The sequence below is a fragment of the Clinocottus analis genome, unplaced genomic scaffold (genome assembly GCF_023055335.1).
Source record: "Clinocottus analis isolate CAN_PGR_092001 unplaced genomic scaffold, fCliAna1.0.p SCAF_5, whole genome shotgun sequence".
NCBI classification, from domain to species: domain Eukaryota; kingdom Metazoa; phylum Chordata; class Actinopteri; order Perciformes; family Cottidae; genus Clinocottus; species Clinocottus analis.
Genome location: NW_027176207.1, coordinates 12197043 through 12208716, shown reverse-complemented (window position 1 = coordinate 12208716; position 11674 = coordinate 12197043). Strand labels below are relative to the sequence as shown.

The window sequence follows — 11674 nt, the reverse complement described above, 5'->3', positions numbered from 1 at the left end:
ACTTTGCTTTCATAGTTACTGTATCCTGCAGGGGGCAATTTAAAGTGGCACCACTCCTGCTGCACTACTCAAAGAAGAAATATATACTGTGCTCCTGCTTACCACGGTCCCCTGCACACACATACACACAACAACCAAACAAATAATGATATACGTCTCAGACAAATTAAATTGCTTTTCTTATACAAATAATAACCTGGGCACATAGCTTCTTCTTAGCGATAAGAGGAGTAATTTGATGAGCCTTATGAACCTTGAGTAGCAGTATTGATGTCATCTATATTCATGCTGGCTTGTTTTAGATACATTCACCGGATCACGAAATGCCATCGTATTTAATTAGCATTTATACATGAGTGAACTATGTGCGCACCTTGGCCACAAATAAAAGACAGCTTTTTGCTTACGAGGGGCTACAGCGCCCCTAAGTGGTATGGAGATGAATGATATTCTTTATGGGCCCAAGACCACTGATAAGATTGTCGAACTGTTTCTGATCCTCAAGCTACTTTCACATTATCAGGTCACATTACAAGTAGTAATGGATTCTGAATGTTAGAATTAAGAAATGGGGATAGTCATAGTCAGAATCAAAGACCTTTTCTGATTGAAGAACTGAAGCAAAACAAGTTCTCAACATTTCAGCTTCTGGCAAGCTCACAGGAGTCGTTCATTTCCCATTATGGAAACATTACAACATAACAAGAGACATGGGGATGGGTTAAGATTATGCTCTTTATATAAAACGTATTCCAATTTCAAACCCAAAAGACTGGCCCACTAATATGAAATTCAGAGAACGTACTATCCTTCAGACGATGCACATATATGCACATTAGTTGTGCCTCCAATGAGCATTTAAAGTGCATTCCTCTAAAGTCAAAACATCTTCAAGAAAATGTGAACCCCTTTGCTAATTGGTTCGAAGATACCCGCACTTCTGACTATAACACAGTAAGATATTGAATAGAATCAGTGTTTTGCTCTGATGATGAATGTGTGAATGTGTTATGGGGACAAAAAGGGCACTCTGGGACTTCAAAACTGTAATGCTACCATAAATTGGAAGAAATGTATCTCCAATTACCGTTTAATGGCAAAGGGTCATCTTGATGTTAATTAATCACAACATATCACTCCAGCTTCATCTGCAGTGACACTTTAATTTCAGCAGTTATTATCACTACCACAGCGCACACTACACTGTGTCAAGTAATGGCTCTGTAATGACCCTCACTAACTGCAGCTCATGTCTGGCATTTATTAAAGGAACTGAATGCTGTTGTAGTCCAGAATGCATATTATCTGTTTCTATCAGGAGAGACATATGCTCCTCTCAACTCGGTTCTTGTCCATAATGTGCATAACATGCCACCATGCATAGCAATCAGAGGACATTTCAAAAGGTATGCATTTGAATCACCTTCTCCAGACTATTTTTCAAAAATATGTCGTCAGGTAAGTGAAAGATTATAGCCCAGAGATAACGAGGGCTATATGAAAGTAAGATAAGATGAAAGGAGAACATTTTTGAAGAAAGGGTATTTGTGACAAAAAAGATGTGATGAGGTCATACAGTTGAAAGTCTTTCAACAGTTTCTTTACCTTTTTGTCTGTCTATCCTATAGATGAATTGATGACAGACCTAACTATTAACAAGCACATCTCACCCAACAATATATGCATGAGCTTTATGTGGATGAAAAATGTGTTTTATTCATTTATAAGTTAAGTCAATATGTCCATAGCCAAACACCCAGCTGGCAAATATGAAAAACTATAAGGCTTGGTGTTACTTAACACCATATTCAAGACATAGGTTATGGCTATTCTATGGATATTTAGGACAGATGTCCTGAGTCATTCAGTTGATGGACTCACCAATTTCAGTCGTCAGATTTACAACTAAAAAAAAAAAATTCATATTTCTCATGTCGACTGTATATGTATAATTCCTTCACCGCGATCTCAAATGAAGTTGAGTTGAGTTGATAAATGAAACAAGACGCAACATAATAAATATAAGCAAACAGGAAACCCAATTATTACATTTTGCACAATGGATTTTGAAACCCCCAGAATATACAGGTGACAAACTTGCACATTTTCATCACTAGAATCAAATATTATGTAACAAATACTTCCGCAATGCAGGTACATAATCCTCCATCACCTCCTGGCTTGTGTTTTGATTTACAGTATATATAGCAAATTGTTGGGCACGTCTTTGACGCGCGTCTGTACCACTTTTGACCAATTGGGGGCGATGTTACACCCACGGTACACGTGCTCGGCTTCACATTTTGACGACAAAGAAGAAACGCACTTATCTGACAGAAAATGGCTGACTTGCAGTGTGCAGATAGTTTCCCTCTGCTCGAAGCACATTTTTAAAAAGCCGCCTCCTGCGTTTAGACCATGCGCCGTTGCATTTAGCAGAGAAAACATGTTTAAAAAGGCGAAACGCGCTAACTTTCGACGGCGCAATGAGTCCGACGAGGACGACCAGGAGGAGGGTCGGCAGCCCGCCGCGGCGCCGACGTCGTTTGGGCCTGTCGTGGAGGAAATCCCGTTCATGGAGACCTCAAGTGTCAGCGCTGCCGGAGCACCCAGCGGCGCAGATAACTCCCAGAGCAACGGGGTTCAGGCCAGCGTGTACGGCGGGAGAGCTGTCAAGAAAGAAAAGAAAGCCAAGGACATCACTGTTGTTACAGCAACAATGGCGGGACCCACGAAAGCCAGTTTGCTGAGTTTCGACGATGATGAAGGTAAGCTAGCTTCGTAAACCAATGCTACGGTAGCTAGCCGGTTACCGTTTGTTTTTAGGGATCACATTGTCCTTGCGTGTTTAAATATTAACGTTAGGTCCTGCTTATGATACGAAATATAATCGCACGACCCGTTAACGTTACAGCTGGCGTCAGTTAATGCGAAGTGCTTTTGTTTTTTCTAATACCACCAACTTAACCTGGATGATGTGCATGCTTAGCTTGACTTGACTGACTGGTCACATTCTCACATGCTCTGTTTGTACACAGAAGGGTCCGAAGTGTTCCGAGTGAAGAAATCCAACCACAGTAAGAAGATTGTCAAGCAGCTGAAGAAAGAATACAAGGACGACTTGGAGAAGTCTGGAGTCAAACACGAATTCAGATCAGGTGGGATATCCTTCTGCCCATGCGTTACATCGTTTGTTGTCACTTAATAATGCTACGTTGACATACCTAGGCCAGCTGCCTTTGCAGCAGGAACGGTTTCCCCCAAAATAGCAGACATCATGAAGCTCAATTCGGGCATGTCAGTACAGTTATGCAACAATGGACTTAAACTGTGACAATAGACTATATCCCAGCAATACAATGTCACATGTTATTGTACTTCAAACTCTTTGATCTCTTAGGAAAGGGGATTTGCATTGTAGATTGACATAAAGTTAATGGCACTTGGTGGAAGTTATGAATTTACCTTGTTTACATCCAACCAAAGCAAACCGCATATTGCATTGCCATCTAAGATGGGTTATTCAATTTATTTTCTAAGATATATTTTCTGAAGATGAAGGTATTTTTTATTTATTTGTTAGATCTGTTATCCTCCTCCACTCATTTTTTTTCCTGCCTCCGGCTTTCCTAGATGCACAACCTCAGTTTGTGGTTGCCATCAAAGAAGAAGTTACCAGCAGAGCGGGTAGTGAACAGGGGGAGGAAGAAATGGAGGTGGACAGTACAGATGACCCGGAGGAAGAGGCAAAGAGTCAAGCTGGCCAGGCACAAGGTCAAGCCTCCAGGAGCAACAATACTGGAGCATCGTTCAACACGCTTTCCTCCCTCACAAGCCTGAGACCAGGTAACACACACGCTTAAATTCCTGTTCAATGTTTCAATGATCAGCACTAGCACAACCAGCACTTTTTAAAATAATGGGCCAACTCCAGTTGTTGTTGACAGAGCTGTACTTTCCCAGAGTGTTAATAGTATCACTGAGTTTATTTATTTTTTGTTTTAACTTGATTCTGTTAACCTCAAATGGGTCTTCAAATCAATTGTGCACAAAAACTAAGATCAAGACCTATTTCTCTCTCATGATAGGGGAGATTCCCGATGCGGCATTCATCCATGCTGCAAGAAAGCGCAGGCAACTGGCTCGAGAGCTGGGGGGTGAAACACCTCTTGTGGAGACGGAGACTCCAAAGAAACGCATCGTACGGGAAGAAGAAGACCAAGATGGCAGTGACGACGAAGACGAGGAAGAGAAGAGGATCCGCTTCAGCGGAGTCAAGAACAAAAGCCAGAGACAAAAGATTGCTGAGGAGATAGGTAACCTAAGAAAATGGTGCAGCGTTCAATGATTATATACAACGGTTTTCAATCTGTTGTCTCTAAGACCTGAACATCTCCATCACATGTACAGGTATTGATGGCAGTGATGACGAGGCACTAGATACAGGTCAGGATGAGGAGGTGAGCCGGTGGGAGCAGGAGCAGATTCGTAAAGGAATCAGCATACCCCAGGTAAGATCTTCCAGCCCTCTGAACAGTTGTGGAATTCTGATGTTTTTCTCTGTTTTATATCATTGTGCAGTGAATTCCTTTTGGTTTGTTGTCATATTAAAAACATGTGTCTGCCTTGTTTCTAATGACTAGGTCCAAAGCAGCCAGCCAGAGAACAACACAGTCTACTACCAGAACAGCTACGAGAGCCAACCTTATGGCTCTGCCTACAGCATGCCTTTCACCTACAGCACTGTGGTCCCACAGACTGCCAAGTTAACAGGCCGAACAGACAATGGCTCTGTTCACTACGGGACGCCTATTAGTGACCTAACACCGGTATCCATTGATCTGGTAAAGAAACGCCTGCAGGATAGGTAGGTTCAGTGGAAGACCGCGGCGACATCTAATATCAGACTTCAGCTCAGCTGCTGCCATCTTTATGTGCTGTGGACCTAGCCAAACTATCCACACATCTAAAGGCCACAGAGGCAGTGTGAAGGTCTGGAGGGGCTTACATTGGTCCCCACTCATTAAAACTACTAACCAGTGCATTATTTTAGCTCTTATCTCTTGTTGATCCAAGTTCATAATCTCTGTGTTTATTTGATGGGTGCACTTAAAATATTGTTTCTGCTTTCTCAGCCTCAGCTAAGCCATCATTACCATCTTTCCCTGTATGTCATGCGTCTCTAGGCTCAGTCAAATGCAAGCAGGCAACAACGCAAACGCCAGCCGCTACAAACAGATCCAAGAAGACCTGGCTGCCTCTGAGAGTGCTATACAGCAGCTGGAGGGCTCGTCCAATGACAATGCAGATCAATATAAATTCTTGCAAGAGATGCGAGGGTATGTTGGAGACTTGCTTGAGTGTTTCAGTGAAAAGGTAAGGAAGATTTTATCTGCTGTCTGATTTGTGTATATGTTATCTCTGACCACTTGATGTGGATTTTAATAGGAGATGATCTAATGAGAAATCAGTTTTGTAAAACATTAATTATTTAGATTTCAGTACATTTTTAGGATGCTAATGTTGACACTAGGTAACAGCTGACAAGCTAGTGTGACTGCCGATGAGTCATTTGAAGCACTAAATGTTTGTCTCAGTTGGTTCACAACTGCTCTTAATTCTTATAAATAAACATACAAAAAGTAAATAAAAGTTATCGTTTGATGAGAACCCAGTATAGTTGCGTGGACAACTAATATACATTATTTCCAAACAACAATTTCTAAAAACACCATGTAATGATGTTTCTGACATTCGCTGTAGCTGGTGACTTACTGAATGCATGTCTAAATAGAATAATTCAGTCTTACTCCTGCAGCAGCGGAGCAGCAACTGCATGGAACAACGTGAGAACAGGCCTACCAGCTGCCGATATGTGTTTTCTCAGACACACTAACATCTGTTTTAACCCTATTAGGTGATGGAATACGGGACACTTAACCAACCATTATCAGTATGACTTACTATGGAGTGAATACAGTTTAAACATCAATACTTGAACTGTATATTGCCAGTGTTGGGTAAAAATGTCAACTCTACAATTTTGTTTTTACTTCATTAAGTCATTTAATTATGCTGTAAAATTTGGATTGTCATTATTTTCAGCTTAACACATTGGCTGAACTTAGAGATCCACGTTTTCACTCAACACCAGCGGTATTTTGGTTTCAGTGTTATACTGTCCATCACGCTTCTCTTGTCCCTTCAGCAAGAACTCCCTGTGACTCGGAGCCCTGCTTTTTGTTTGGGTCAGAGGTCACAGAAGGCATCATATCTTTCAGGTGCCTGCTGTCCTGGAGCTGGAGGCTGCCATGCACCAGTTACTAAGGCAACGTGCCTCACGACTTGTCCAGAGAAGACAGGATGATATTAAAGATGAATCGTCGGAGTTTGCAAGCCTTTCAAGTCAGTCCATCTTGAAGGTTTTTATGATTTATTTGAACGGCCTCGTTAGTTCTCTGGATGCGTGTGTGTGTTCACATTTGTGTTACCCACATCCCACATTTATGTTTCCCTCATGAGCGTGATTTAAGGTTAATTGAGGTGTGATTTGAGTGAGTGAGCATGTTCATACATGAGAACTGTTTTAATGGAGGAGCTGTTTCGGCTACTCTTTATTGTCCGGGTCGCTGTCAGCTGGGCGGTTGTATCTGAGCTCAAGCAATGAGTCACTAAGTAAAGATTAAAAAAAAGGATCTCAGTGACTTGTCATCTGTCACTTTCACTGTTACATGTAGGAAGTTGCAACCAGGTAAGTGACTAGAAAATGAATGATACTACAATTGCGTGTAAAAAAAATATGATGTTGTGTTGCTGGTGTTACCTTTTACATATTAGGAGGTTTAGGTCAATATGTAAACTTGTTTGTCATGCGTTTAAAAAAAAAACTGTTCGCCTCTAATTTTTATATTTTTTGGATTATTTTAAATCTGTTGTGAGATATTTAGGGGTCAGATTAAGAATGGGGTTATGGGTTGTTTCATCTATTTATTGCTGGTTTTAACATGACTCCTGTCTCTTGCAGGTAAAGCTGTCATGGCTCCTAATCTGGACTCATTTGGTCGTGACCGCGCAGCTTACCAAGAGAACAGTCGTCAGAGGAGGATAGCAGAAAGAGAAGCACGACGGTATGAAGCTAAATCGTTCTCAAAGACATGTTTCCTGGATTTGTGGGCTAAACTCCTCTGATAGGCTACGAGGCTGCTGTCATAATGGTCTATTGTCACAGTTCAGTTTAGCGTTCTCTGCTTTTATTTACAACTATGCAGCCTTGATTGTAGCTTGGTGTGCTAAGTATAGGTTGCAAGACACCCTAAGTTACGTTTCAGGGAGTCTTTAAGTGCTAAACAGGTTGCAGTTTATTGTAAATTCTGTCTGTGGTTTTAATTATCTGCCTTTTTTGCTTGTTTGTGCGTGCAGGACTCGCCGGCGACAAGCTAGAGAGCAGAATGGAAAGAGGGCTGAGCATAAAGAAGGCTTATCATCGGATGATGAGGAGACCTCAACTGACATCACCAGCTTCAACATGGAGAGAGGTACATCATTAATTTGCTGCAGAAAGGACTGCATAGACATAACGTAAATCACATTCTGTGGTTCATGCTAACTAAAGGCTTTCGTTCCATCCAGATCGTATCATCAGGGAATGCAAGAAAGTATTTGAGGACGTGGTGGAGGACTTTCATTCTCTTGACTGCATCAAATCCCATTTTGAAGTGTGGAGGAGAGAATACGCTGACTGCTACAGAGATGCTTACATAGGCCTCTGTCTGCCCAAACTCTTTAACCCTTTAGTTCGTCTGCAGCTCATTACTTGGAACCCTCTTGATGTACGGCAAGTGTATGTTTTTAGTGGAACATTTTTCTTTTTGAAATGGAAGAAGAAAACTCAAATCCCCTTGTCTTTTTTGTTTCCTTGCCCAGACTCAGTGTGCAAATTTCGAGTACATGCTCTGGTTTGAGTCGCTGTTGTTCTACGGCTTCGAGGAGCACAGCACGTTGCAGAGAGGAGATGGGGATATCAGCTTGCTGCCTGCTATTGTGGAGAAGGTCATCCTCTCCAAACTGTCAGGTAGAGTAACCCACACAGTTGCACTCAGCATACTAAGATGTTCTTGGCATAACAATGCAGTTCAACTGTCATGTATATTTATGGATTGGTGTGTGTGTGTGTGTTTGTCAGCGTTGGTAGAGCAAGTATGGGACCCGCTGTCAAACAGTCAAACTGCCGGCCTGGTGGGCTTCATTCACAGACTAATGAGAGGTTATCCCACTGTGCTGCATGGGGACAACAGATACACACAGGTACCATTACCTCTCTTACTACCTACAGGAACGTAATGTACTTCATCTGAAAAGCAGGAGATTGCTTTGTCTCGTATAATAGAAATATGGTCGTCCTTGATTTCCTCCAATTTTTTAATTTTTTTTCTCATCAGGAGCTTTTGAAAACCATTGTCTTCAGGACCAGGCGGACTCTGGATGAAGATGTCTTCCTTCCACTTTACCCCAAAAAGTATGTTGCTCAATAGAGGGAGTGCGGTTTGTGTTTCAATCTATATAGTGAAAGTTAGTAACTGATTAAAAGTATGTTTGTGCTTTTGTTCAGTGTGTTGGAGAACAAGAACGGCGGCCCCTACCTATTCTACCAGCGGCAGTTCTGGTCCTGTGTAAAGGTATGTGCAAAAGGGGAATAAATAGTGTTGTTTTTACTTCTCTAGTTGGTTATTATTATTGGTTGGTTGGTTATTATTATTGATATGCGCTTGTGTTTTTGTCTTAGCTACTGGGCAACATCCTGCAGTGGGAAGGAATCTTATCCAGTTCTTGTTTGAAGGATCTGGCTTTGGACAGCACTGTGAATAGATACATCCTCTCTGCACTGCAGACCACGGATACTGGAGCGGACAATGTCCCAAAGTGCCAGAAGGTAGGAGACCCACTGGTTGTTTTGTAACTTCATGTGTAAATGGATACAGCAGAGTTGATATGGTCATAAGGCTTGTTTACATTAACTGACTTGTTATTAAATGGTTTACAATTTAGAACCATGAGAATACCATGAGTTGTCTTTAGTGATATTCTTTTGACAGAGATTTAAAAAAATATTTGGGCTGGGCAAGTTAACATGTTAACTTATCAATCCTTTAACGGCGTTAATTATTTGATCATGCGTTAATTGCAATTACCGCTGTGTTAGGCTTATCACTGCTGCACACAGGTGCTGCACTTCAAATCTCTCTAGACGGCGTAGTTCAGACCTCCTAGTCCAGCCCGCTTGAGGTCAATCAAAAATCAAAAATAAGATGCACGCCATAAGTGCAATACAACGACACTGCTTTTCCTTTCAAGGCGATTCATGTAGGTGTGTGCGCTTCTGTAGCCTCACCGACAGGCAGTGTTGACGACTTGCAGACTTCAGCCTGATGTGAAAGCGCGTATTGTTATGTCGTTTCTGTTCTCAGCGAGCACTGCGTGTTGCCGCGAGCCGCTCCGCCTCACAAAGCGCTCACAGGCGGTTAGTTTACCGGCAGGCTCGCACTGCAGTCTCCGCGTCCAGATTGAAAATTAATTGCGCATGCGCAAAGCAACTTGCTGTTGCTCCAGAGTGCCTGTTATATTGTTCTGATAACTTTACTTTAAAATAAAAGCGCACAGTATACTAGTTTTTACTTCATTATTGAATTTGGAGCATAATGCGATTAATCGCAACAAAATCATGCAATTAATCAGCTACATTTTTTTCAACTTTGCCCAGCCCAAAAAATTATTGAAGAATACCTTTTAAAAATGTGTGCAAAGATTACAAGAGGGACTTTTATTATCTGAAGCAGCCCACCCGACATCAGAGTAAAGATGGGTAATGTGGACAAGCCTGCTCAGCATTGACACAGCTAATTTTAGGATTCAAAATGATTCCACAGACATCCGACCGTATTCAATGACACGTGATGTGAGACCAAAGATTTGTTTTTTTAGCCGCATTAACAGTCAAGCCTCTCAACCCAAATCAATGAGATTGGCTGCATTCCTGTGCCGTTTTACAGCTAGCAGCCTTAACTTGACAAACAGGAGTGGGTGGCTCAGTTGGTCAACCGTGGCAGTTTGTAACTCACTAAAGAACTAACGCACACAGAGCTTGTGTTTAACGCCTCCTTGTCCACTCTCGTACCTTTTTTCAGGTGGTGGAGTGTCTGCCTCTGCAGTGGTTTTCTGGACTGAAGGGCCAGCACACGTTGCCCCAGCTGGAACCGTTCTGTCGCTACCTCACCCACCTGGCCAAATCATTGTACCGCAGCAGTTTGGGCGGGTCTGATGTAGATCGACGCACTGCCAAGTAAGAAGTTCTGCACATACTGTACAGTCTAGTTGTCTCAATTGGGGAACTTTAAATCAGTTATAGCTACATTTGTTGGAATAATATGTAAGGTGCTTAAAGAAGATTGCAATAGGGTTTTGTTAAATCACAAAGTTCTTAGACGACCCCCTTAAGCAATACCTTGTTATGGGTTTTGTCCAAACTGTTTCTTTTATGACTCATTTCTGCCAACAGGGACCAAGTCAAAGAGGTTGTGAAGATGTTGGGCCACATGAACGCCCTGGATCACATCATCGCAGTGGCAGCAGAGCATGGCATTAAAGACATCAAGCCTCTTTTGGAAGCCAAGTCGTAGAGGAGGACATGGCAATAGCAACTTTTTATACATCTTTTGTCGTGTTCAACACATTGAAGCCATGGGAACACTGAAGTTGGATTCCTGGAGAGAGGAAAAAAAACAGCGTGAAATGGATTTGAAATATAACGTGACAGTTGCTTCCTTGCCTGCAAAGAGAAGGTAAAAGACCTTGGTGTAAATATTGTGAATAATGTACAGAAAGGTGTGCTCATATGTTCAACACAAGACTGAGGCTGAAATAAGGCCTTTTATTGTCAACTCAAAAGACCTTTTTGGTTGTTCATGCTGGCAATATTTTAAATGCATAATTTATTTAGAATAAACAATTGTTGATATGGGTAACTGGCACGTTTGGGAAATGTCTGATCTCTAAATTGACACCAGAGTCAACCTGGCTATCTGTTAAAAAAAAAAAAAAGCATAACCATCATCATGCTCTTACATACTTTTATTTGCCAAAAGAACTTTAATAGTTGGACAAAAGCTAGATATTCACCCTGGCAAAGACGAAGAACCACCTGGTCCACCAGCACTCAGACACTTGATGTGGTTTTGTTCTTTGACCGCCACTTTCCCTATCTGTGTCACCTATGGACTTCCCCGATGACCCAGACCACAGCTGACAGCTTTGTATTCAATTTTGTAAAACAATTTTGTGTTGGTATTTTATTTGCTTGTGAATAAAATATTCATTTGAATGATCTGTCTTATGTCAATTTAGTAAAAAGTGTGGCTTTATTGGATGGCGTTGTTACATTTTTAGTAAACATTCTGACCACTAAAAAGGAACAGTACAAAAATAGTTTTCAATGTCCCTCAATTTTGGCAATACTTGTTGAAGGACTTCTCTGACTGAAAGAGCTAAACTATCAGTGTTTTTCTGAATAATTGCTTAGTTTAGACCAGAAGAACACTTCAGTGGGGCAGCTGTGACTGAAAGTTCCCTCAAACTTCAGATTGTCATGTCTCGTGTTTAAAATTCATAATCATGCTAATTT

At 41.5% G+C, this 11674-nt stretch overlaps 1 protein-coding gene across 2 annotated transcripts; it reads left to right on the top strand.

The window, feature by feature from the left end:
• The first annotated feature begins 2323 nt into the window (after nucleotides 1-2323).
• Nucleotides 2324-11377, top strand: paxbp1 (PAX3 and PAX7 binding protein 1). Of its 2 annotated transcripts, none has more exons than XM_068600663.1 (18): nucleotides 2324-2768; nucleotides 3042-3158; nucleotides 3634-3846; nucleotides 4089-4316; nucleotides 4411-4511; nucleotides 4644-4867; nucleotides 5187-5376; nucleotides 6282-6405; nucleotides 7025-7127; nucleotides 7420-7535; nucleotides 7630-7829; nucleotides 7924-8071; nucleotides 8183-8304; nucleotides 8439-8515; nucleotides 8609-8675; nucleotides 8783-8929; nucleotides 10182-10336; nucleotides 10553-11377. In XM_068600663.1, exons 1-18 carry the CDS (start codon nucleotides 2447-2449, stop codon nucleotides 10671-10673), a joined length of 2775 nt encoding a protein of 924 aa, XP_068456764.1. In that variant the 5' UTR covers nucleotides 2324-2446; the 3' UTR covers nucleotides 10674-11377. The 2 variants fall into 2 exon arrangements, with proteins under 2 accessions (XP_068456764.1, XP_068456763.1); XM_068600662.1 differs by having other exon boundaries at nucleotides 3039-3158.
• The last annotated feature ends 297 nt before the right edge of the window (nucleotides 11378-11674 follow it).

Bases quoted from the DNA above. Each gene is read 5' to 3' on its own strand.
- paxbp1 (XM_068600662.1), top strand. From the start codon at position 2,447: ATGTTTAAAAAGGCGAAACGCGCTAACTTTCGACGGCGCAATGAGTCC. The intron at 2,769-3,038 runs GTAAGCTAGCTT...GTTTGTACACAG, and splicing joins GAGTTTCGACGATGATGAAG to AAGGGTCCGAAGTGTTCCGA. The intron at 7,128-7,419 runs GTATGAAGCTAA...TTGTGCGTGCAG, and splicing joins GCAGAAAGAGAAGCACGACG to GACTCGCCGGCGACAAGCTA.